This window comes from Myxine glutinosa, chromosome 12 (genome assembly GCF_964187855.1).
Source record: "Myxine glutinosa chromosome 12, kmMyxGlut1.1, whole genome shotgun sequence".
NCBI lineage: Eukaryota > Metazoa > Chordata > Myxini > Myxiniformes > Myxinidae > Myxine > Myxine glutinosa.
In genome coordinates this window covers 75,881,632-75,907,469 of record NC_136272.1, presented here as the reverse complement: position 1 = coordinate 75,907,469, position 25,838 = coordinate 75,881,632, and the positions used below count along the sequence as shown (strand labels likewise).

The 25,838-nt window shown below is 49.1% G+C and overlaps 1 protein-coding gene across 1 annotated transcript in view; it reads left to right on the top strand.

Annotated features, from left to right (window-relative positions):
• Window positions 1-779: 779 nt before the first annotated feature.
• The window catches only part of LOC137417359 (interleukin-17 receptor C), a 72,078-nt gene continuing 47,019 nt past the window's right edge, over window positions 780-25,838 (top strand). The window contains exons 1-2 of the mRNA XM_078766273.1: window positions 780-1,038; window positions 23,152-23,176. Of these exons, the coding sequence (XP_078622399.1) occupies window positions 847-1,038; window positions 23,152-23,176 (217 nt within the window). The 5' untranslated portion in view covers window positions 780-846. The remainder of the gene's footprint in view (window positions 1,039-23,151; window positions 23,177-25,838) is intronic.

The following is a 25,838-nucleotide window of genomic DNA, read 5'->3' as shown; positions in this document are numbered from 1 at the left end:
CCTGATCTGTCCAAGTCCTCCTCTATTTTGTCCCTCAACCCTGCTGTTGCTGTGTTTCTGATATGCCGGATCTGGATTCGGACCTGAACCAACATCTAAAAGACGTGTTCTTATCACCTAATCATCTCATCCACCATGTTTTGTCATAACTCGTAGAACAACTTTTTGAGATATCGTGCATATTTGAGATATTTGAGAAATCTTTTTTGACCCCATCTCTCAACGGTGAAAAATCACTTTTAAAATTACATTCTAGTTTCTGGATCCGGATCCAGATCTTCACCAAAATTGAATCAATTCTTCCTCGTCACACACCCAACCGGCCCGCCAGGTTTCATCCAAATACCTTCATAAATTTTTGAGAGGGATGAAAACATATCCTCCGTCCATCTGTTAGAGTAGGTAAAAGGATAGTACCGTATATAAATTATTATTTTCCTAATTTCATGTTCCACATTATCAATTTATTGGACACAAAATTAAATGCACAAAATGCATTTATACACATTTCTCCAAATCTCACCCCATGACCGCATGTAACAAAATGACTATGACTTGCTTCAACTCCCCCTTCACTGCACTCATGAATGGATATAGTTATTTGGGTGTAAGCAGAAAAAGAAGAGGAAGAGGAAGCTGGAATGCACGCATAGCGCCAGGTGTGCACAGAGAAGATTTGTAGTTGAGCCTGAGCGAGGGCGTGGTCAAAAAGATACAAAGAGGAGGAGGAGGAAGAAGAAGAGTACTTTGTTACTGATAAAGTTATACTGTGCGTAAAGACCAGAGTAAAATCTCAAGTGCAGAAAACGCGTACTAGAAGTGAACAAGCTGCAAGATGAGAGCAAAATGAATCGAGCTGTGAAAGTGGAATTGAGAGGGACAACAGTTTATGTCTTGCGGACGGGAAAACCTTGGCATGCCTGCCATTCTTGCTGCCTTGCGGGTGGCGCGCCGCTGCTGATGTGCTTGCTGCTTATGCTGGGGTCTCCAGGCTCTACCGGCAGGGAGCAAGACACTTGCGGCTTTTGTGGACCACAGGTCGGTTCTTTTAGAGTGCAATGTGGTTATCCAGTGTACTCTTATTAACCTGTTACAAAGCCTCATGGTGTGCTGACGTTGAGATAATGCTGATCATGGAGGACCTTTTACGTGAATAACATGCAGGGCAAACACATGGTTGACATCAGTGGAGTTTAACAATAATTACAATAACATTTGTACACAACAAATACACAATTATAGTATAAGGGATTTGAAGAGGAGTTCAGAGCATCCTGGGCCATTATTGGTTCAGATTGGAACACCCAACGGACAACCAATTTTGTTGTTTTAATATGACAATTTTTGACATTTTTGTCATTTCGTTGACAATATGACAACCAATTTTGTTGTTTTAATATGACAATTTTTGACATTTTTGTCATTTCGTTGACAATATGACAACCAATTTTGTTGTTTTAATATGACAATTTTTGACATTTTTGTCATTTCGTTGACAATATGACAACCAATTTTGTTGTTTTAATATAACAATTTTTGACATTTTTTTTTTCATTTAGTTCACAATATATCAACCAATTTTGTTGTTTTTAATATAACAATTTTTACAATTTTTTTTTTCATTTGGTTGACAATATATCAACCAATTTTGTTGTTTTTAATATGACAATTTTCTTGTGCTCGTATAAGTTACTTGATTACCAATGAGCCTTCACCATCATTGTTATTGCTCTCATGGTCACCAATTATTTGAGGCTCAAATGAAGCACATGGTTTTTAAGTGCAAGATGTGTTGACAATTGATAACCAGTCTTAAGGGCAGCTGAAGATTATTGCATCACATCAATCATTGGGATATTTTATCATGTATGTACCGTACTGAAGTGGTGGCATCTCAAACTTACATAATAAATAGATACTCTGAAGTGATCATTTCCATATTACATTTGTAAAAGGTGGAATATTACATTGCACTGGATATATATATATATATATATATATATATATATATATATATATATATACACTGGTGATAAGTAAGTGATGTTTGCGATTTATTTGTAACAATTAAACATATCGTTTGATGACCTGGTATGTTTGTATTATGATCATACTTTGTGATCTGGGGTGGTCCACAATATTTATTTTTTTTTGAAATGTCATGTTCTCACCCTCCAGAACTGTTTATTTCACTGCTGGTGAAATAAAAATGAAATTGAATAATATTTATGGGTAGCTCATGGTCATCAAAGTTTCCCCATATGGTCTTACACTAACGTCTTACAATACCATCGACACTGAAACAGTTTCTGATTGTCGCATACTTTTACAGGAATTTTAAGTTGAGCTATGAATACTGTTACAGACGCGGTGGTGGATGTTGGTTCACCGAGCGGTTTGGTATGACCGCGCCTGCACGTTTACCCGATTATACTCGAACGTTGCCGAGTCGCGCTACGCTGAATCAATGAAGGAAAAGGACACAACGGCTGGGACTAAAATGACACGACACCAAGGGTTCAGTTCTCAAGACCTCCGGAGGAGGTTATATTAGGGCGGAAGGTTAGATTACAGGAATGAGAGGGACAGCATAGAAAGACAGGCACTTAGACACACTTATCTTATTCCCTGACAGACGACAGATAAACAGGACAAAACTGACTCACACGGGGATTGATGGCAAGGAAAGGCAGAATCGATGGCTCCAGGTGCACCTGGGCTCAGGGCAGGATCGACCCGGTCCGGTCTAGAGATGCGGGGAGGTCGCAGCGCTCGGATGTGGTGATTGTCTTCTCAAGCTGGGGGCGCATCTCACGTCACATCCGGTAAGTCGCCGCGTATATCCGGCGGGGAGTGACACGCCCTCGGCTCGTTAGCTCCGCCCCAGATGGAATCGGCCCGTTGCTTCTCATTGGGTGCGTGCGGGGGGGTTACCGGCTCCGCCCTTGACGAGGGGCCGACAGGCAGCCCCTTCTTGGTAACCCCGTCGGCGCACATGGGTAATGGCGGCTAACCGAGCCGGAGTGAGGACGCACACTCCCCGCACGCCGCGCCGCGCCCCTCTGTTGTTGTAGTTGTTGTTGTGGTTGTAGTTGTTGTTGTTGTTTGGGGAAGAAGAGGGGAGGAGGTATGGGAAGGTCCTAAACTCACTACTGGTGCCATATAATCACATTCTGGTGCAACGAAGAGTCAGAATTAATGGAAACGAGTCCTTAACTGACATAGACTAAGAATAACTAGCAAGATGTCCGAAAGTTGTCTACGTGAGATGCGGTGGACCTGGGCACGACATTTAATGGGGGAAAAGGGGGAAGGTCGGTTCTACAGAGTGTTATTTACAGGCAATGGGACTAGGGAATGGGGGATTGGGGATAGTTGGGGAGTATTGGGGAAATAGGGGAATATTTACAAGCGGATATGGAGGCCAAATGCCATATTCGCAACATTGCACCCTTCTCTACCCTCGGGGCGTCCCGACCCGATAAATTTTTACCTACTTTAGTGTGGCACGCAGATGTAGTTCCCTCTACTATTAACTCTACCCTGAGTGCGACAGTTTTACAGATATTCACAAATGAGTAAATATGTCCCCCTGCGACGTTGCACCCTTCTCCTCACAGAAACACACCCACAGGATAACCGAATCCGGAAAGAATTCGCAAACTAAACATACAGCCGGTAGGGAGCATTATTTACACGACTACGCTGCTATTTACACTACGATCCAGGACCTGTTTCTGGAGGAACACATGCAGATGTTATGCATAGAGAGAGCACGCATGCCAGCATCGATACACCAACCCACGAGTGCTCTGTGGCCTACGGCCTTTAATAATGTGCAGAGCACCCCTTCCAAGCATCAAAAGCACCACCCCATCACACAGTGAGCACCATCCGGTGCACCAATAAAATGTTTAGTGATCATTGTGTGGTGTCGCAGCCGGCCGATGTTCTGCCGCTGGTCTTGCCTTCGTGTGGTGCACTTGGCCTTCTTACTTCCTTAGAAAAATAAAGAAAGGCGCCAACCGCGTCCATTTCTTTATTGTGGCCGTCAGGGGGCCAACTGTTAGTGGTTCAGCTTGTATGACATAGGTGCCACGTTGACCCATAGGTCCATCCATGGGTGGTGCTTGGCCGCATAAGAACTGCGGTCCATGGTGGGTGGCCACAAACATTGCGGTCCATATGGTGTATCGATCCAGGCAGCAAGCAGCGAAAGTGCAGGCCCACAACTGCGAAGCCAGCACCTCTCTCTCCTCTCTCTCTACCCCAAAGCCAGATCCTCGGAGGTGGGAGACAAAAGAAGCAGACAAGTGAGTAAGGTGGTAAGGGCGCAAAAGTGCACGCAATGCAAGGTAATGCACACTGGGGGCACATGGGAACCAGGTGAGACAGGTACGTTCCTACCGTACGCCCCCCCCCCCACCAGGTAACCTACATGGCCCCTCCCTTACCCCTTACTGTATCCACAAAACACAACACTACCCATAAACATCTACTTTACAAATCAACAAACGTCCCTACTGTCTTCCCCGTTCCTCCCATAAACCAAATTCGTCTTCTCTCCCTCCTAACCAATCAAATTTGCCATTTTCAACTCTCATCAAAATTTGCCATCTCCAACTGAACATCACAATTTGCCATTACCAATTCATCATCAGTCCCTCCTAGGGAGGGAGAGATGGAATCACCCCAATGTCTCATCCACGTCGTGATGCGTCTCACAAATCCAACAGCAGTCCTTACTTCCTGCAACACAAAACAAAGAAAACACAGGTGTGGAGTCATCATCATCACCACAGGTAAGTGGCTGCGTATGGTGCGACAGGTTCATCAATCCTAACTATTTCCTAAATGACTTTAACAACTTTACACTACCCGGGGTCTTTCTCCGGCCAAACCATTGGCCCTCTTACACTATGGGTTCTAAAAACCAATTCCCATTGGCCAAACTGTGGTGCTTTTCAATTTGGGGTCTCACTCCCCCGATTCATCTCCCGGTGCCCTCGCACAATTTCTGGGCCGCGACGTGTAACTCTCCCAGCAGGTCTACCCACCTGCACACCTCCACCACTGCAGTTGCCTCCGAGCTTACCTGCTCCTTACCCTAACCTAACTACCTGGGGAAGGCCCTCTGGCGCTCTCCCCACTCGGTGCCCTCTCTGGCACCGGGCTGCCCGATCCACACCCGGGATCCTCAGGCACCCACTCACAACTACCGGCTCCCAGAGCCCACCTGCGGCCTCACCTGGCCGACATCCTCACAGTGGTGGAGTGCCCAACCAACTACACACACTAACAGGCTACACGCCCAGCCATTTCCACAACACTAATGCACCCATCCACAACACCATTCTGCAACCGCACCACAAATGCCAATATCCAACCACAATTTACCTATACCCTCTACCTAACACTTACACTACCCGCCCCGGGTACTCGTGAAAGGGGTCCACTCTTCCCCCATCCACACCTTCGCACCATGCACACCACTCCGTACCACTTACTCCAACTCTCTCCACACACCAGTACCTTCACACCTGTGCTCTCACACCTGGTGCCACCTGCACCCTTCTCTCCCCAAGCGCATTCGCGCTGATCCACACACTCACTACTCATACACTGCTCCACACACCTGTCCAGTTGCACACCTGTGCAATCACACCTGTTCAATTCTCACACACACGGCATCATCTCAGCTAACTACTCCCTTCTGAAACTTGCGCTTCCCAGTCGTCCCTTTAAACTATTGCGCTCCCTCGTCATTATCATCCATACTAATCTACCTGCGTCCCCACTACAGGTATCAGTCACTATCTAAACCTTAACGTCACCTAATGTCATCTTCGCTAGATCCCTATCAATATAACCTAACCCACCCGGGCTAGTTTTCACTGCCATCAACCCCATAAGCTATTGCTCCTTTGCCCCCACTTTAGTGAGGGATGACAGGGTTGCCATCCCACCACATCGGGCATCTCCCCCTACCAATTTGGCACATCAAATTTCAACAAATTAAAAATTTGCCAATCACTACTCATCATCTGCCAATCACTACTGCCAATCCCTTGCCAATCATCAAATTTTGTTTTTCTCTAATTTCGGGGCCAAAACACTAACCTCATCACCCAGTCTACTCACTAATGCCTCTCGGTGCGCCAATTCCCGTCCAAAGCCCAGCTTCGTAAAGCCAAGCCATGAATGCGGGTTGTTCTGTGCCAGCGGCTGGATACGTCCCGCATTCGGTGCAGGGAAGGAGGTTTACCCGGGCCGAGATCCCACGCACCATCTCGGCACGGAGCCATCCCATGGCTCGATCTCGACCTGCCGGAATGCCTCAACAAAAAGTGGTCGCCATGACGACCCTTTCTATCGGGCTGCCCGCTCCGCCTAGTGGAGCACGGACGCGGCCGTTCCACGCGAGGCCCAGCACGCACCGAGGGCCCGCTTCGGCTAAAAGTCGACCTAACCTCTAACCTGGTTAACGTCGATGCTTCACCTGGACGCTTACACCCCGCAGCCCGTTCCTTGCTCACACATCCAGCCGTGCCCATGCTCCTCGTACCTTTCCTTACACACCCAGGTACCCTCATTCCACTCACAGCCTTGGTCACACACCTGACCACCGAACACCTTGGCACACATTCGTCACCCGCACACCTCACCAACACACCTCTTCGCGCCCCCTCCTCGGTCACCTCCTCTGTGACAATCACAGGTGTGCTCTCATTCGCACACCCAACCACGTGCCTCACCACCAACTCCAGCGTGCATTCCCACTCACGCTCTACCATTCCAGGTGTGCATCCTTCCATCCCAGGTGTACATCCTCGCTCACCTGTCACAACCAACTCACTCTCCTTGTCACTCTCACTACTCTCACCTCCATTCTTGACAACGCACTCACCCTTACTCTTGACAGCGCACTCTTTCCCCCTGCACCTGTCCGTCACACACCTTTCTCGCGCACACTCTCCCGTCACACCCTCTGTAACACTCACCACACCGCGCTTCCACGTGCTCCCTCGCACACGCGCTACGACCGACTCACTCTCGCCAGCACACTCACTCCTTGGCACGCACTTTTTCCTCACACACCCCAGAGTCGGACTTTCTTGCACACCTCCTTTTTCGCACACCAGACCTGTCGCACACTTCACCAACGGCCTCTCACGAACACCCGGGTCCATCTCGACCCCCAAGCTTCTTAAATCCCCTGGCGCATCATACGCACGACCATATTGGTCACCACTTACACCGGGTCCACTTCCTCTTCGCTTCTCCTCCATCACCTGCGAATCCCTCATCCGGTTAATGAGCACATCATCACGATCCAAACACAGACTTTGGACCAATTCTTTTATCTCCTCTTTTATCTCTTTCTTATCCCCTCTCCGTCGCTTCTTAATTTCGCTCATCCCTTCTTCCACTTCTTCTAGTTTCTGCTTCACCTCTTTTATTCCCCGGTACGTCTCCTCCAGCTCGTCCTCCAAGGCTACCTTGACCGTTTCCATGTGCGTCCTCACCTGCCGGTCCTTCGTCTCCATTACCTCTATCACCTCGTCCAGCCTCGTTGTCAGTCCCTCACATACCATCTGACATTCCCTCTTCGTCGCTACCAAGTCATCTTTTAGTTCTTTCTGTGTCGCTTTTAAACCTCCTAATACCGCAGTGTTCCTTTGAACCTGCTCCACTAACTCCGTCTGTCCCACCGTCAGCTGCTCCACCTCCTGCGTCAGGTCCTCTATGCCCCCTTGTAACTTTACAGTCCCCTCTCTCACCTCCTTCTCCATGTGCTCCTTACAGTGCCTCACCTCCTCGCGCACTCCTCCGACCTCCTCACTCACTCCTCTTCTGATCTCCTCTCCCATCACTTGCATCTCCTGCCCAGATGCCACCCTCATCTGCTCCATTTCCTCCCTGTGAGCATCCAGTTTGGTTTCTACCCCCAATCTGACCCCCTCTATCTGCTGCCCCATTTGGTTAACTTCCCTTTCCGCTTGGTCCCTCATGTCCCTCAATTTGCCTTCCATCCTGTTTTCTAACCCCTCTAACCCATTTTTCACTCCCTCTATCTGATTCTCCTGGGCAGCCATTCTATTTTCTACCCCCTCTAACCCCTTTTGCATCCCTTCCATTTGATTCTCTTGAGCGGCCATTCTGTTTTCTACCCCCATTAACCCATTTCTCACCTCTTTTATCCCGTTGTCTAACCCCTCAAATTTGTCGTCTAATTTCCCAAATTTCTTGTCTAATCCCTTAAAATTATTGTCTAACCCCTCACCGGTACCCCTCGCTTCGTCCCTCATTACCCCTATTTGGTTTCCCATTATCCCCATTTGGTTTCCCATTATCCCCATTTGGTTTCCCATTCGCTCACTCTGAGCCCTCATTTCCTCCCTCATTTCCTCGCTATTCTGGGCCATAAGGGCCTTCATTTGTATAAAAAAAAGGTTCAAATCCACCAGGGGCGCTGCCACGGTCGCGGGCGCGGTGACCAGCGAGGCGCCATTTTGCGCTCCCGCAATGTCGGGCACAACGACGCTATTTTGTGCGTCTGCTACCCTCGCTGCTTCGCTCTCCTCCTGTCCCTCAATTTGGTCCTGGACTGACCCTGCCTCACTCTCCCCTACCGGACCCCAGCTGTCTTGATCCGCCATAGCGCGACTTTCAAAATTCGGGTTTTTATTTTCGTAAAACAAATTCAAATTTCACCGTTATAATTTCGAGCGGGAAACGCGCTCCGGGTCGAATTCTACCTCTCCAACACCAATTGTTACCCTAGTGGTACAATTGGTGTTCCAAAATTTGGGCCTAATAAATTTAGTCCCGGGTCCGAATTCCACTCCTCGACACCAATTGTTACGGACACGACTTTGATGTTAGGGTGGGCCGAGCGGAATGGCCGCCGTGTCCGCACAAGTTACCCGATTATACTCGAACGTTGCCGAGTCGCGCTATGCTGAATCAATGAAGGAAAAGGACACAACGGCTGGGACTAAAATGACACGACACCAAGGGTTCAGTTCTCAAGACCTCCGGAGGAGGTTATATTAGGGCGGAAGGTTAGATTACAGGAATGAGAGGGACAGCATAGAAAGACAGGCACTTAGACACACTTATCTTATTCCCTGACAGACGACAGATAAACAGGACAAAACTGACTCACACGGGGATTGATGGCAAGGAAAGGCAGAATCGATGGCTCCAGGTGCACCTGGGCTCAGGGCAGGATCGACCCGGTCCGGTCTAGAGATGCGGGGAGGTCGCAGCGCTCGGATGTGGTGATTGTCTTCTCAAGCTGGGGGCGCATCTCACGTCACATCCGGTAAGTCGCCGCGTATATCCGGCGGGGAGTGACACGCCCTCGGCTCGTTAGCTCCGTCCCAGATGGAATCGGCCCGTTGCTTCTCATTGGGTGCGTGCGGGGGGGTTACCGGCTCCGCCCTTGACGAGGGGCCGACAGGCAGCCCCTTCTTGGTAACCCCGTCGGCGCACATGGGTAATGGCGGCTAACCGAGCCGGAGTGAGGACGCACACTCCCCGCACGCCGCGCCGCGCCCCTCTGTTGTTGTAGTTGTTGTTGTGGTTGTAGTTGTTGTTGTTGTTTGGGGAAGAAGAGGGGAGGAGGTATGGGAAGGTCCTAAACTCACTACTGGTGCCATATAATCACATTCTGGTGCAACGAAGAGTCAGAATTAATGGAAACGAGTCCTTAACTGACATAGACTAAGAATAACTAGCAAGATGTCCGAAAGTTGTCTACGTGAGATGCGGTGGACCTGGGCACGACATTTAATGGGGGAAAAAGGGGAAGGTCGGTTCTACAGAGTGTTATTTACAGGCAATGGGACTAGGGACTAGGGAATGGGGGATTGGGGATAGTTGGGGAGTATTGGGGAAATAGGGGAATATTTACAAGCGGATATGGAGGCCAAATGCCATATTCGCAACAATACCCTGCATGCCTTTTGATGTTTTATGAAGGAAAATATGTTTTGAGGGGTCTATGCAGTATGCATTGTACCCTGTAGAGTAGGCTGGCCGGAGCATGTGTGTTCATTGAACAAGGACTGGGCACCGAACTGCTATTTCTTGCTCGTCGCCACCACATACTTGAAATTGTGATTGGAGCAGTGTTTGTGAGCTGCATGGGGCCCTCCTCTGGACCAGAGATCTTAATCTTCAAACGATTCCAGGCTCGCTGGGAATTTCTGGATCAGGATAACTTTGATAATGCAACCACAGATGAATTGGTTAGTGAATCCCTTTCTGATATCAAGGATGATGTTCTGCTTTTCGTTGGGAGTCAACTTGCTGAAATCCAGCCAAGAGATGATTATCGGGAATCATTGGAACTGTGTGTAATCTTTCTGGGTGGAGTTCCTGCAAAAGGAGTCCGGTTCATGGCCCCAGGACCCATGCACCACGCCCGTTGGATGTCAAAGGTCATCTATAGCCTGAAGGTTTGGATGTTCAGAATTCAGTTCAAACTCACTCGCAAAGAGCAGAAAGGACTGAGAGACATTGCCATCTTCACCATCCGTATTTACATCAGAGCATGGATGACAGCTCCTCTTGCGGCTTCTGCCACAAACAGTGATTTGCTTCTTCTAAAATCTCTGGTGCAGTACAAAGATGTAAACCAAGCAATTTCGAAGGCAGCAGCCATGAAACTAGCAGGTGGTACTTATCAGAGGACCTGATTGGTCTTGCATTTTTTGACAAGAATGTGCCTGCAGCAGTGAAACAACAAATGATCCTCGCACTGGAGAATGAAGGACAAGAAGATCCGCCGAAGCGCATCCAAGTTGATCTGGGAAATATTCAGGAAAGTGGTTTGGAAGACTGTTACACAGAAATCCCACATGCTTTTTGAAAAGATGGACCTTTCTGACAGTTTTGTGGAAGCAGACCCAGAGACTTGGGAAGACCGAGACGATTTTAAAGCAGCGTGTGAGACTTACAATACCATGGACCATGAAAGTGGTAAATGACCATGCGGAACGAGGAGTTGCACTAATTCAGGAGTTCAGTGGACTGCTGACACATGATGAAGATCAACTTCAGTTCCTGCTGCGGGTTGTGCAGGAACACAGGAAAACATTCCTTGACAACAACAAGAAGACCCTAACTGGAAAAGACTGAATAACCAGCTGGTAGATGTGTTTAGAATTTGTATACGTACTGTATGTGTAATTTGTGTATTGCGTTTTATACCAATTTCACCTGTATAGTGTATAGACTATATATACTGAAATTTCAAGTTAGTTGAGCTACCTCTAAATATTAAAATAGATCCCTAAAACTTCACATAGTGTTTTTATGACCAAAGGATCAATTATATGGATGGTGAGAACATTAAAAAGTTGTTTCAATTTTTTTCTCATATTATTCTGGACCACCCAATTGTGCATCCATCCATCCGTACCCTTCCATTCCAACCAATAGTTGGACAGTTCGCTTGACCCCATCCACAATTTTTACTTGAAAAAAAATCATGTAGTTGCCATACTGGGGCTTACTGCTTTGCAAAATCAGACATATTCAGAGCTGTCATATTCATAATTGCCATGACCTCCCTATAAGTTTTCCCTTTATTGTGAAATGACCAAAGTGACAGTAAAAGGATGTCGATTGGCATCACGGGCCTTGTGAAGACAGGCTTCAGCAATCGAGGCAGCAGTATGTTGCCTATAGACCACCCAAAATCTACATGGCATTCTCTGAAGCAGAGCTTCAACCCATGTCATTATATCTTTTCCGCATATCTCGCAGGATTGTGAGTTGGACAAGCGACAATGACGGGTACAGGTGACTGCTTATGGTCACGTCATGATCCATTCTGTTCTAGCTCCTCCACGAGCCACGACTTCGTATACAAAAAGTCATAGACACAACACTATACCTGCCGCACTTTAATGTTTTTTTTACATTTTATTCTTCTAATGACACAAATAGACTGTTCAAAGGTCAGTGTGCTATCTCTGCACCATCCTGTAAGACAAATGATCCATTTTTACCCCGCAAACATTAAGCGAAAGGTGGGGTTAAGCAATTGGTTTTAGTGTTTGTTTTGACAGTATCTCTGTCTACAAACGTCAGTTTATGATTGAAGAACAACTAAATTTCAACGCTATATTTCAACAAAAATTTCAATTCAAAATTAAAATTCAAAATTTCAACTTCAAAATTCAAAAAACAATTCAAAATTTTAACTAAACGCTATATTTCAAACACGATCGCAACATAAATCGGGGAAATGAACCTGTAGTTTAGCAGTATATGGGCTCTCATTTTGTCATTTGCCACACGTGCAGAGAGAGGAGTGAGATAAATTAAAAATACTTTGGCAGTCAAACAAAATTAAAAATCATTCCAAACAGGAAACTTAATGTTTTTAAGGACATCATAAAGGACACAAACATTAGGCACTAATAACTAATGGAATGTGTTAAATAAGGCGATGTAAAAGAAGCTGCATCAACGGCGGTAAAATTCCCAAAAAATTCTACAACCTTTAAAATCGTTATTTTATTTCAATTAAGTTATATACGTAAACACTGTAGAGCACAAGCAATCGCCTTCTTGGCACTTTCAAAAACCTTCCGTTTAGCGGTACTGTGCTATTTTGTTGTTGTTGTGGTTGTATAAATAGAGAGGGGAAACATGAACCAACAACAGAGTTGAAGGCCAAGATAAAGGGAGACTCGGACAAACAATAGGTGTCGACTCGGACAAAAAAGAGAACATAATAATGTTTAGAATTTTTTTTTGCTGCAACAATAAAAAGGGTAGTAGATTATTCACTTTACAGACAAAACACGTCAACTTGTGAGTGGGAGTGAACTGGGGAAAAGGAACGCTCCATCTCAAGAAACCCAAGAACTGTGACAAGTCACTGTGACAAATTAGGGAATGGGTTAGTCGAGAAGACAAATTATGGGAAATAGTAACTATGTTTAATGTACGCAAGTGCAACAAGAATCACAATAAGACATTCTCATGCCTAATGTCAATACATATCGATATTGTTCAGCAAGTCCACACTACAATTCATTGTAATAATAATACATTTATTTTATATAGCGCTTTTCAAGAAGCCCAAAGGCGCTTTGACAGAGTACAAAAAACAAGTGCAAAAAGACAAAAATCAATAGGTAAATAATCAAAGCAAAAGGAGGGAGAAGGAGAAGAGATAGTCGGGGGTTAAATGCTGTGGGTTAAATGTTGAATGCAGTGTTGAACAGGTGGGTCTTCAGTGATGTTTTGAATGTGGTGAGTGAGGAGGAGTCTCTGATGGTGTGAGGTAGTGAGTTCCAGAGGGTGGGAGCAGCGATGGAGAAGGCCCTGTCCCCCCCAGGATCTGAATTTGGTCCGGATGGGGGGGGGGGGTCAGGAGGTTGGTACCAGCAGAGCGGAGGTTGCGGGTGGGAGTGTGTCTGGAGAGGAGGTCAGTCAGTTAGGATGGGGCCAGGTTATGGAGGGCTTTGTAGGTCAAGAGGAGGATTTTGTACTGGATTTGTACGTACATTGTACGATCAAAAAACATCGTCTTGTTGGTAAATAGGCTAACCGACGAGCACTATGGTGAAATGTGGCGTTTTTGAAATTTATAGATCATATTAAACATGAAATAATATTAAATTTACCATAATTTTTAATTTACCCTCTTGCAGGGCCTCCCTCTGGACCATTATTGTGTTTCATATGGAAAATTCTAGAACCTAGATGATACTTCACCAAATTCCAACTCAGGTGTTGGTGTCTGTTAACACTACTTCTTTTGACTTGTAATTTATCTCCCGACGAATATAACCAAAAACATTACTTGCATTACTTATGCCTGATGCAGTTTACTCCTGTCTGCTTACCCCCATATAGATTACTACACCCAGATCCTTCTCCTGTGTGACGCATTAGGATTACCCCTTGTATGATGTCGTCACTATTTTCATTATTCTTACCCATCCACAGCTCCTCACATTTATTGATGTTAAACTGCATCTGCCAATCTTTTGCCCAATCTATGAAAGTATGTAGACCCTCCTGAATCTGATCACCCGCCTCACTTCCCTCTCTGCTATATTAAAGCGCGGCGTTACGCGCGCTGCTTGCGAGCAAGGAGGAAGCGGACAAGCGGTAACTTATAAGCGTCTTTATTTCAGGAGCTCACTGTAACACTGCCGCGCTCCGGGCTGCGCGCCCGGTGTATATCATGAGGCCACGCCTACCCCTCGGGCGTGGCCACCGCCCACTTGGTGCGCGGAATGATGTCACCACGCCAGTGGGCTTTTGTGTCCGCCACACGCGCCCCCCCAGAATTCCCGCGCACCTGGAGGGCCAGTTTGCGGGGCAGACGAATGACCCGGCCGAAGCGCCCCCTGGCGATCGGCGGCGTCCGGGGTGCAGGGATGCCAGGTGGGATGCCCCTGGCTGCCCCTGGGATGGGTGCAGGACCGGGGGGCGGCGTGGCGGCGGGGCTGGGCGGTGCCGGGGGTCCGCCCGCAGGGGAGCGGCCCCGACGTGGGGGTCGGGCCACTGGCGGTGGATGGTCCACGTCGAGGTGGGCCGGCTTGAGGCGGTCTACCGAAACGCGGTCAGGAGTACCGCCGATGTCCAGGGTGAAGTGCTTCGCCCCGGTCTCCAGCACGCGGAAAGGCCCATCGTACGGGGGCCGCAGTGGTGTCCGGTGGGCATCGTGGCGGACAAAGACGTACTCCGCCGTGCGAAGCTCCGGGGCGACGTGCGTCGGTGGGTGCCCGTGGCATGCCGTTGGCACCGGGGCGAACCTCTGGGCGGTCTCTTGCAGAGCGGAGCGCTGCTGTGCCACGGACCATGGTGCCGTGGAGTCGGGGAGGAACTCGCCCGGCACCCGCAGCGGTTGCCCGAAGACCAACTCCGCCGCGGATGCGCGCAGGTCTTCCTTGGGCGCCGTCCGGAGGCCCAGCAGGACCCAGGGGAGCCTGTCGACCCAGCCGCCGTCGCGGAGGGTGGCCCGGAGCGCGGCCTTCAATGAGCGGTGAAATCGCTCACACAGGCCGTTAGCCTGGGGGAGGTAGGCCGTGGTTCGGTGCAGCCGGACCCCGAGCCCCTGCGCGACCGCCCCCCAGAGCTCCGAGGTGAACTGGGGGCCGCGGTCGGACGAGATGTCTGAGGGGGCGCCAAACCGGGCGACCCAGGTGGCGATGAAAGCCTGCGCGACATCGGCCGCCGTTGTCGACGCCAAGGGCACGGCCTCCGGCCACCGGGTGGTGCGGTCCACCATGGTGAGGACGTAGGTGAAACCCCGCGAGGGGGGCAGAGGTCCCACTAGGTCCACGTGGACGTGGTCAAACCGGCGTTCCGGCACCGTGAACGGGGCCAACGGGGCCTGGGTGTGCCGGTGCACCTTGGCGCGCTGGCACGCGAGGCACGTCCTGGCCCAGCCGCGGACGGCCTTCCGGAGGCCATGCCAGACGAACTTGTCGGCGATCAGCCTTTGGGAGGCCCTCGCGCCCGGGTGGGACAGGCCGTGGATGGCGTCAAACACCTGGCGCTGCCAGCCCGCGGGCACGATGGGGCGAGGACGCCCGAGGGAGACGTCGCACAAGAGGGCCGTGCCCGCGCCGTCGAACGCCACCTCGGTGACGCGGAGGCCCGTGACGGCGGTCCGCAAGGCCTGGACGTCGGGGTCAGCGGCCTGGTCCGCTGCCATCCGGGCATAGTCGATGCCGAGGTGGACTGCGTGGGCGACGGCCCGGGAAAGGCAATCCGCCACCGGGTTGTCCTTCCCCGCGACGTGCTGGATGTCCGTCGTGTACTCGGACACGGCCGAGAGGTGACGCTGCTGCCGGGCCGACCACGGCTCGGTGACCTTGCCCATCGCGAAGATCAGCGGCTTGTGGTCGACGAAGGCAGTGAACGCACGGCCCTCGAGCAGATGGCGGAAGTGCCTGACCGCCAAGTGAAGCCCGAGCAACTTGCGGTCGAAGGTACTGTAATGGCGTTCGGGCGGGCGAAGCTGCCGGCTAAAGAACGCCAGCGGTTGCCAAGCTCCACGCACCCATTGCTCGTGCACCGCGCCCACCGCGTAGTCCGAGGCATCGGTGGTGAGGGCGATCGGTGCATCGGGCGCCGGGTGCGCGAGCATGGTGGCGTTAGCCAAGGCGAGCTTCGCGCCCGTGAACGCCGTGTCCATCTGCTCGGTCCAGGTAACGTCGCCTTTGCCCGGCTTACCTCGGAGAGCTTCGTGCAGGGGGCGCAGGAGCTGGGCGATACGGGGCAGGAACCGATGGTAAAAGTTCACCATGCCCAGGAACTCCTGCAGCCCTCTGATCGTGCGGGGGCGCGGAAACCCCTTCACCGCCTCCACCTTGGCCGGCAGGGGGACGGCTCCGTGCCTGGTGACACGGTGCCCCAGAAAATCGATTATGGTGGCGCCGAACCGGCACTTTGCGGGGTTCACAATCAGGCCATGCTGGCCCAGGCGTTCGAGGAGCATGCGGAGGTGGCGTAGGTGCTCTTCGCGGGACGCGCTGGCGACGCGGATATCGTCCAGGTAGACGTAGACAAAATCCAAGTCACGCAGGACGCTGTCCATCAGTCGCTGGAATGCCTGAGCCGCATTCTTCAGACCAAAGGGCATGCGCAGGAACTCGAAGAGTCCGAATGGCGTGATGACCACCGTCTTCGGGACGTCCTCCGGCCTGACGGGGACCTGATGGTAGCCGCGTATGAGGTCCACCTTCGAGAAGAAGGACATGCCCGCCAAACGGGCGGAAAAGTCCTGAATGTGGGGGACGGGGTAGCGGTCGGGAGTCGTGGCGTCATTGAGACGGCGATAGTCCCCGCACGGTCGCCATCCCCCGCCGGGCTTCGGCACGATGTGCAGCGGCGACGCCCAAGCGCTCTCTGAGCGCCGAACGATGCCGAGTCGCTCCAGGGTAGCGAACTCAGCTTTTGCCACCGCCAGCTTCGTCGGCTCGAGGCGGCGTGCCCGGGCGTAGACCGGTGGCCCGACGGTGGGGATGTGATGGGCCACCCCGTGCTTGACGGCCCCCGCCGAGAAGGTGGGCCGCGTGAGGGCCGGGAAGCCGGCGAGGAGGCGGGTGAATGCGTCCGCTGCCGGAAGCGTACAGACCAACGTGGCCGGAACCGAACCGTTCGGCAAGCCGCTTGGCAAGCCGCTCGTTGAGCTGGGCAACGCACAAGCGAGCGAGCTGAACGTCTCGGCCTGGACAAGACGTCTGCGCTTGACGTCGACCAGGAGCCCATTAGCGCACAGGAAGTCCGCGCCAAGCAGTGCCATGGGCACGTCGGCGGTGACGAACGTCCATCGGAAAACCTGCCCTCCGAACCGCAGAGAGAGGCAGCGTTTTCCGTACGTACGGATGGGCGTCCCGTTCGTGGCAAGCAGCGCGGGGCCCCCACCCGCGGCGTGCTTGTCTGACGTGCCGGCGGGAACGACACTCACCTGCGCTCCCGTGTCGCACAGGTAACGGCGCCCGGAGAAGGTGTCCGTTATGAACAGCAGGCTGCTCGAACGGCCGGCGCTCATCGCCAGTATTGAGCGCCAGCCCGGGCGTTTCCTGACCTGTTGAAGGAGCATGGCGGATGACACTGCCGAGCTTCATGGCCGAACTTGGCGTGGAACCAGCACCAGGTGGTGGAGCTGGAGGAGTGCGGCTGGCTCCGCCAGGCCAGTGGAGTTGGCGGGTTTCCCCGCGGTGGCGGTTTTCGCCGCGGCGGTGGGCGGGGCGTGGCGGCGGTCACGAGGTGCGTATCAGCATGCTGCGTATGCTGTATAAGCTGATGCTGTGGATCAGCAGCATCAGCAGCAGCATCAGCAGCATCAGCCACGAGGGCCGTGATGGCCTCGCCGACTCTCGCCCGCGTGTCCGAAGCGGCAAAGTACTTGTCCGCCTCGGCTGCCAATGCTCGGGGTTCCGTTAGCCCGGTCCCGGCCAACGCGAGGCGAACCTGCGCTGGAAGTTGGCGACGGAAAAGCACCCGGAATAGAGAACCGGGGGCTTCGTCGCCCAACAGTGACAGCATATGGTCCATTCGGACCGACGGGCGCGTGTCACCGAGCTCGGGGAGATCCAGGAGGCGGTCGACCCGTGCGTCGTCCGTGAGGCCGAACTTGGCTAGGAGTAGCCGCTTGAGTGCCTCGTACTTGTGGCCGTCTGGTGGGTGGCGAAGGACGGACACAACTCGAGCGGCCGTGCCGGGCCCGAGGGAGGCGACGACGTGGCAATAGCGCGTGTCATCACCGGTGAGGCGCCGAAGCTGAAATTGGGCTTCGGCCTGGACGAACCAGACTTCGGCCTGAGCCTCCCAAAATTCGGGAAGTTTGATGAAGTTGGCCATGGCAATGGCGTCGCGTGTGGAAGGATCGCTCCGGCAGATCCAACGTCGAGGGGGTCACCAGTAAAGCGCGGCGTTACGCGCGCTGCTTGCGAGCAAGGAGGAAGCGGACAAGCGGTAACTTATAAGCGTCTTTATTTCAGGAGCTCACTGTAACACTGGCGCGCTCCGGGCTGCGCGCCCGGTGTATATCATGAGGCCACGCCTACCCCTCGGGCGTGGCCACCGCCCACTTGGTGCGCGGAATGATGTCACCACGCCAGTGGGCTTTTGTGTCCGCCACAATATACCTTACCTCCAAGCTTTGTATAATCATCAAATTTTGAAAACGGACTCTTAACCCCACTATTCACATAACTAATGTAAATCAATCCACTACTTACATCCTCCCAGCAAGACATCCTCCCACTCACAACCACTCTTTGCTTCCCACCACTAATCCAGTTTCCAATTTAGCTCGCTATCTGACCAGCAACTCCCCAAGCCCTCACCTTAACTAACAGCCTCCCATGTGGTACCTTATCAAATACATTTTGAAAGTCTAGATACGCTCTGCCCATTGCACTTCCCTCATCCAATCATAAACTGCTTTGTTAGAACTCTAATAAATTTGTTAAACATTACCTCCTTTTAGTAAACCCCTAGTAGTGACTTCCTTTATTTCATTCAAATATATTTAAATGATTCCCCATCCGATCCCTAATTAACCTCTCCAATATTTTCCCCGCAACTGTAGTTAAACTACCAGGTTTATAGCTGTTAGTTCCCACATTATTATCTGTAAACTTTCCTAAATAACGGTATTAATAACATTTGCTACTCTACAATCCTCTGGCACCTGTCCTGATTCCAATGAGCTGTTGTGATATCAGATAACATCTGCTGTGCCACCTCACTCAACACTCATCGATGCGTATTATCTGGGCGCGGAGTGTGATGGTCCCTTTCCTTTCATAGCTGCTCATTTACTTCCTCGACTCCTACCAGGATCTCCTCTAAAAGTCCGTCCTCACCTCCTTGATAGATACTCACAGTTATTGGTAAATCACCTGACAGTTATTGTGTAAATAGTAAAGCAAACAGGTTTAATAAGCCTACCATCTCAGTTTCACCACTAACCTATGTTCCTGTGCTGTTCCTCAATGAACCCACACTTGTCTTAACCTGTTCTTTGCCCCCTTGTGTATCTAAGGAATGCTTTGTTATTATGTTTAATATTATTCACCATATCCTTCTCATATTCTCTTTTGGCTGGCTTCGCTATTTTCTTAACTTGCTTCTGTTTACACCTGTACTTATACGCATCTGGCTCCAGTCCTGTTATTTTGCACCTGATACATGCGCTCTGCTTATCCTTAAAAGCACCTCATACTTCCCTGCTCACCTACCCTGGTCTTTTTTCTGCCTCTGGGTTTACATTTCATTGGAATGTACTAACTCTGTACAGTGCACATTTACTCCTTGAAGGTTTCCCATTTCTCTGATTCCGATTGTCCTCTTGTTAGCGTCTCTCAATAGACAGACATCACCTCGTTCTCTCCTCACATCTTCAAGCTTTGCCTTCCTGAACTCTAACTCTTAACAGAATTCTTACACATACTGTGTCATGGCCCCTGATCCAAAATGCTCCCCTATTCCAGTTCTTCCACCATATTGGGATCGTTACTTCAAAAGGATGTCAAACACTGTATTCCCCCTCTTGGGTCTAACTACAAACTGGATTAAAAAGCAATCCTGGACTCTATCTAGGAAATCCTCATCTGCTCTGCTCTTTCCCTGTTCCTGGACCCAATGTATCCCTGGCAAGTTAAAATACCCCATGATCAATACTCTTCCCTTACCACATGCCTTTCTGAATTCATGAACCCTTATTTCCTGCTCTTCCCTCGCACCAGGATCTCTGTAAAAGCAACCTTCAAGTATCAAACTGTCCTTCCAATGTCCAATCTCTGTCCAATGTATGGTTACATCCAATCATCCCTTTCTCGATACAATAGTCTTTTAGCCAGATTGTTCCACCTTCTCCTATTTTCTCTTTTCAATCACATCTATACATCATGGAGCCTTCTATTCCTGTCCTCATTAAACCATGTCTCGCTTATTGCAACTATATCATATTTCTCACTATCTACCTTGGATTCAGGCTCTTCCATCTTATTATATAAACTCCTGGCAATAGTATAGGATGTTTTTTTTTTACTTTTCCTTTCCTGTAATTAAATTTTGCTACCTTGCTTAACAATTATGTCATCAGTTGCAGTTCCTTCCTTGAAAGCCTATCCACATTCCAAAAGCTTAAAAAGGCCTTAATTCTGTCCTCAATATGGGACTTTTGAAATGATGTACGAATGCTAACTAGGCCTGTTGTGTGCGTCCTTGGTTGTTATCTCCATATGAGGGTTTCAGAAGGTGGAACGTTGTCCTCCCAAGTCTCGTAATACCTTCTCAAAGGTCCCAAAGCACCCAGGTCCACCTTCACATGTGTGTGTGACACACACACACACACACACATACACACACACACGAGGAGCTTGCGGATCTAAGGCCAACACTCTCAAGACGATGCCCTATGGCAGATTGCGTCTCCAACGGACTACCTGGAACCCTGGACATCGAGGGAAGAGATTTGGAGAGTGTGAAAAGTGGTGTGGCTGGAGATTGAGGCTCGATATGTTGTGGAGAGGTGGGTCATCGTGGGTTGCCCACGGCTTTGAGGCCTACAGCTTGCGGCACTGAGCAGCTGCTCACATCTCCAAAGGTCCGTCTGAAGACCTGAATGATTCTTGTGCCGAGATGCTTACGGCGGATGTCAATGGTTTTGTTTGGGTTGTAGAGGGAAGAATGGGGTAAGCCCAGACCAATATGAGGCTGCTCTGATCCTGATCAAGATGTTGGACGGCCTGCAAACTGACTCACGGAGAGAGAAACACTTGCTAGGATGGTGGTGGTGGGAGTCTGGGAGAGACAAATAGTGTGTTGAAAGTGAAAAGAAAAAAAATCTCGAAAACAAGGATTCAGACCCCTTAAAGGCAAAGCTCTGTGTCTGTACAGCCATGCCATGCAACCAGAATGTGCGCTGATAAAAAGAAATGACTGTACTTCCTCAAATTGAGCAAAACATCATATCAGAGTAAGGCAGAGGTCAGCACTGAGGAGATAAGCTGTAAAGGTGCTACCTATCCCACAACCACCATAGTTAAAGCTCTAGATGGGGAGGCTGCAGCTGCAGCTTGGAGGAAAAAAAACATCCTTTCTTGCAAACTGCATTCCATGCATGGAGCTTGGGGATGAAAGGGAATGGAAAAATATTATTGGACCAACTAAAGTGAATGAAATTGGCTGGCAGGATCGAGATATCCCATCTTACTATAATTCACCAAATGTCCGTCTGCCCGTCTGTCCGTCTGTTCCCAGGTATCGCAAAAACGGCGGAACCGATCGCAACGAAATTTTGGGTGGGTAATTCTGGGACCCCTGGAGTAAAATAGGCTATATTGTTTTTCCAATTTCAGCTTTGGTCTCCAGCATTTTCAGGTTTGGACTCCCGCATAACGTTATTGTCCTGGGTACCGCAAAAATGGCTGCACCGATCGCAACGATTTCCTGGAACCCATGCAGTAAAATCCTACGATAATTCACCAAAAGAACATGCCATGAAAAATAAAAACGGCTGAACAGTATTTCATGAACATTTCATTGCGGAATTGAGGAAAATCCTGATGATTTACGAACCCGCCGCGAATGCGAAAGTGGACGGATTACGGCAATGAGCGGGTTTGATAATATCCCAATACAACCGTCATTTAAAACAGTATTTTGTTATAGTATAAATTGCTGATTGGAATTGAGTGAATACAATTACGATTTTAAATTCGTAATTGTGTTCACCCAACCGTACGGAACTTCACATCAGGATTTAAATATTTGTTTATGTCACGAATGTTGTTAAAAGTTTATTTTTTATATTAATGTTATTTAATTTGTGATTGGAGTTATGCTGTTTGGAATGAAAAAAGAGATATCGAGTTCAAGTGAATGACGAAATGCCGTGACGGTTTCTACTTTATAAACGTGAAATTCGCGGATCGCTCTATGCAGATTCGCCATTGACTGGGTATGGAACAAACGATTCCGTTTGTTTGCGACTGGGTACGTTTTTCATGGAAGTCTTTCACGAACTTGCTGTCCATGTCTGACGTGCGACTGAAGGTGCTACAGGAATGTGGAATGTATTGGTTTCATGCTTTAGCATTCGCCGTTTCTGCATTGTCTTTGCTTCTGGCCTCCCACCCGTGCCTAGCACGCGTACCTCACTAGTTCTATAAATTTTAAAGAGTGGTGTTGATGATATACAATATTTAACTAAATATACAATATAAGTAATCAAATGCATGTGGAGACAATTATAGAGGAATGTGTGCACTTCAAGTAACTCTGAATTAGCATCTTGGGGAGATTTTGTTATAAAGGGATGTTGCACTTTACTGGCAATCATCAAAATGTCCCTAAATCATAATGCCAGAGCATGACAATTACATTGGAGCCGTACTATAGATCCATTTGTGAAGGTGCGATAGTATAGAAGGAAAACAGAATGTCAGGTTGGTTGTTTGCCGTCTTCCTAAATTCAAGAACTATCCATCAGACCTGGAGGATATCGGTGTTGTGTGATGGATTTTGTTGTGGAATAATCGTTTTATGACTTCCTGCATTTAGTAGAAGTTTCCTGTGGTCCAGTATTCTTCACAGACTGATTTTCTTTTCCTTTGTCTGTACCTTACCGCTACCACCATCTTCCAGCAGGGCCTGCAGTGTTCCATTTCGGACAGTAAGTACCCAGCACACCTGTTATTCCACTGTCACTTTACTTCTTTAATCCATCACTGTAAATTCCCACTTTTTCAAAATTCACTCACGGATGTTCGTTGCATTACACCCTATTTGATTCATGCGCATGACATTATGAGGAATAAATAATGCATTTAACGTTGAACTGGCTAGTTTGGGATCCGTTACGGGCCTGGCTGTAAACTGTCGGATTGATGCTGGAGTAGGAGGGCATTTTTTTTGTATAAATTGCTGAGGCTCGTGTAAGAGCTAGTGTTAGTACTCTGAACGGATCAGGACAAAACAGGACAAAAGGAATAATTGAGAGTGCGGGATGCACCAACAACAGAGTTGAAGGCCAAGATGGAGGCAGACTTGCCCAAATAATGTGTGGGGAGGTATGGGGGCAGGAAAGGATGCACGGGGTGGACAAGATGGATACACAAGGAAACTCTCAGGAGGGAAAAATGGAAATCTTGAAGGAGGAGGGAATTGGGGTGGGGGTTAACGAGGGTATAAGAGATCATGGTTTTGGATTGGTGACAATCTGAGATGGTGGTGAACAGCTGTCTTGGCTGTCTTGGAGTCCGGGAGGGAAGAATGAGATTGATGGGAATGTGGAAGTTGGTTCCACGGGTGGGGAAAAAGAGGAACAAAGGAGTGGAGGTGAGCAGTGATCCTGGATTTAGTTACTTTCACTGGAAGGGGGTTAATGGTGGACCATGTGTGCCCTACAGAAACCTGGAGGGGGACAAAACGTGGAAAGAGCAGAGGGTGCAAGACTCGAAAGGAGGCGAAATAAAACAGAGACCATCGACTTGTCTGTGATGGAGAAGTGATAGACCCATAGAGTCAGCTTCATTGTGGGTGATTCCAATAACCTTGAAGGCCTTGGTTTCCACGGCGTCATTCTGAGCAGGATCTGAGGCAGGGAAGCCAGCTCAGAGGGGAGAGCAGTACTCAATCAAGCTGGGAATGAAGCCCTTGTAGGTGGATAGGAGTTCAGGTGTGCCAAGGAAGGACTTTGTACGACGGAGGATGCCAACTTTGAAATGTGGTTTGCCCAAGAAAGATCATGACTGATAGTGCGACCCAGACATTTGAATGACTGAACCTCCTCAAGAGGATTGTTAAGAAAGTAGATGGGGTGGAGGGTTGCCAAACAGTTCTTTCGGAGGGAGATAGTGAGAGTGTGACATTTGTCAGGATTGAAAGACATGTTCCAAGTATTTGCATGACCATCTAGTGATTTTATCAAGGTGTGAAGAGAAGGAAGAAGCTGCATTCTACCTATCTGAAGGATGAGGAATATCATGGTAGAGAGTGGAATCATCAACAAATATATAATGGGGATTTTCCAGAGAGTTAGAGAGATCATTGATGAAGATCAGGAATAGGACTGGACCCAGAACACTGCCTTGGGGCACTCCAGCCTTGACAGGGAAAGGGTATGAAAGGATTCAGTTGAGAGCGACACATTGGCTACGAGAATAGACGAAGTCAGGCAGCCATGTGTGGAGTTGACCAAAGGCAGAGAGTTTGGAGAGTAAGGTGGGATGCCTGATGCCAGACTGTATCCAAAGCATGAGATGTGTCCACAGTGATTGCCCTGATCTCATGTCTGATGTTGAGGCTCTGCATCCATTGTTGGGAGAGTATAAGCAGCATGTCCAAGGTTGAGTGACCTGGTCTGAAACCAAATTGATGATCTGACATCAACTCACGGTTGTTGAAAAGATGATCTGAGAAAAGGAAGGAATTCATATCAACTGTGATGATGCATTCCCTGACCTCGCTGATGATTGAAAGTAAGCCAATAGGTCTGTAGTTAATGGGATCCAGGAGAGGGTATTGCATTTGGGTCCATTTGTTTGTCTGTCTGTTTAATACTTACAAAAATTGAAGATTTTTCAAGTATATTGGTCGGTCGTGTGCGTTATTACTTGCCGGAAAAATTTTTCCGGCAAGTATGTTGATCTGTTCGTTTGTTACTTGCCGGAAAAGATTCCGGCAAGTATGTTGATCTGTTCGTTTGTTACTTGCCGGAAATTTTTTTCCGGCAAGTATGTTGATCTGTTCGTTTGTTACTTGCCGGAAAAATTTTCCGGCAAGTATGTTGATCTGTTCGTTTGTTTGTCTGTCTGTCTGTTTGTCTGTCTGTTTGTCTGTCTGTTTGTCTGTTTGCAGCACTGCGTCTACACCGTTGCACGGAGAATCGCCAAACTTTGCACACATAATGGTCTTGCCCTCTAATATACTGTGCCTCAATGATGACGTCATCGGTGACGTGGTTCGGCCGCCATCTTGGAAAAACCGAATAAATTTGCACCTCTATATCTCCGAAAGTACTGAACAGAAAAAATTGAGACATGGCTCATTGTAAAGAACTCTCCATGGGGAATAAAATATGTTAATGATGACGTCATATGTCACGTGGTCGGCCGCCATCTTGGAAAAACGGCAAAAATTTGCACCACTATATCTCCAAAAGTGCTGAACAGAAAAAATTGAGACATGGCTCATTGTAAAGAACTCTCCATGGGGCATAAAATATGTTAATGATGACGTCATCAGTCACGTGGTCGGCCGCCATCTTGGAAAAACCGAAAAACTTAGCACCTCCATATCTCCGAAAGTGCTGAATAGAAAAAATTGAGACATGG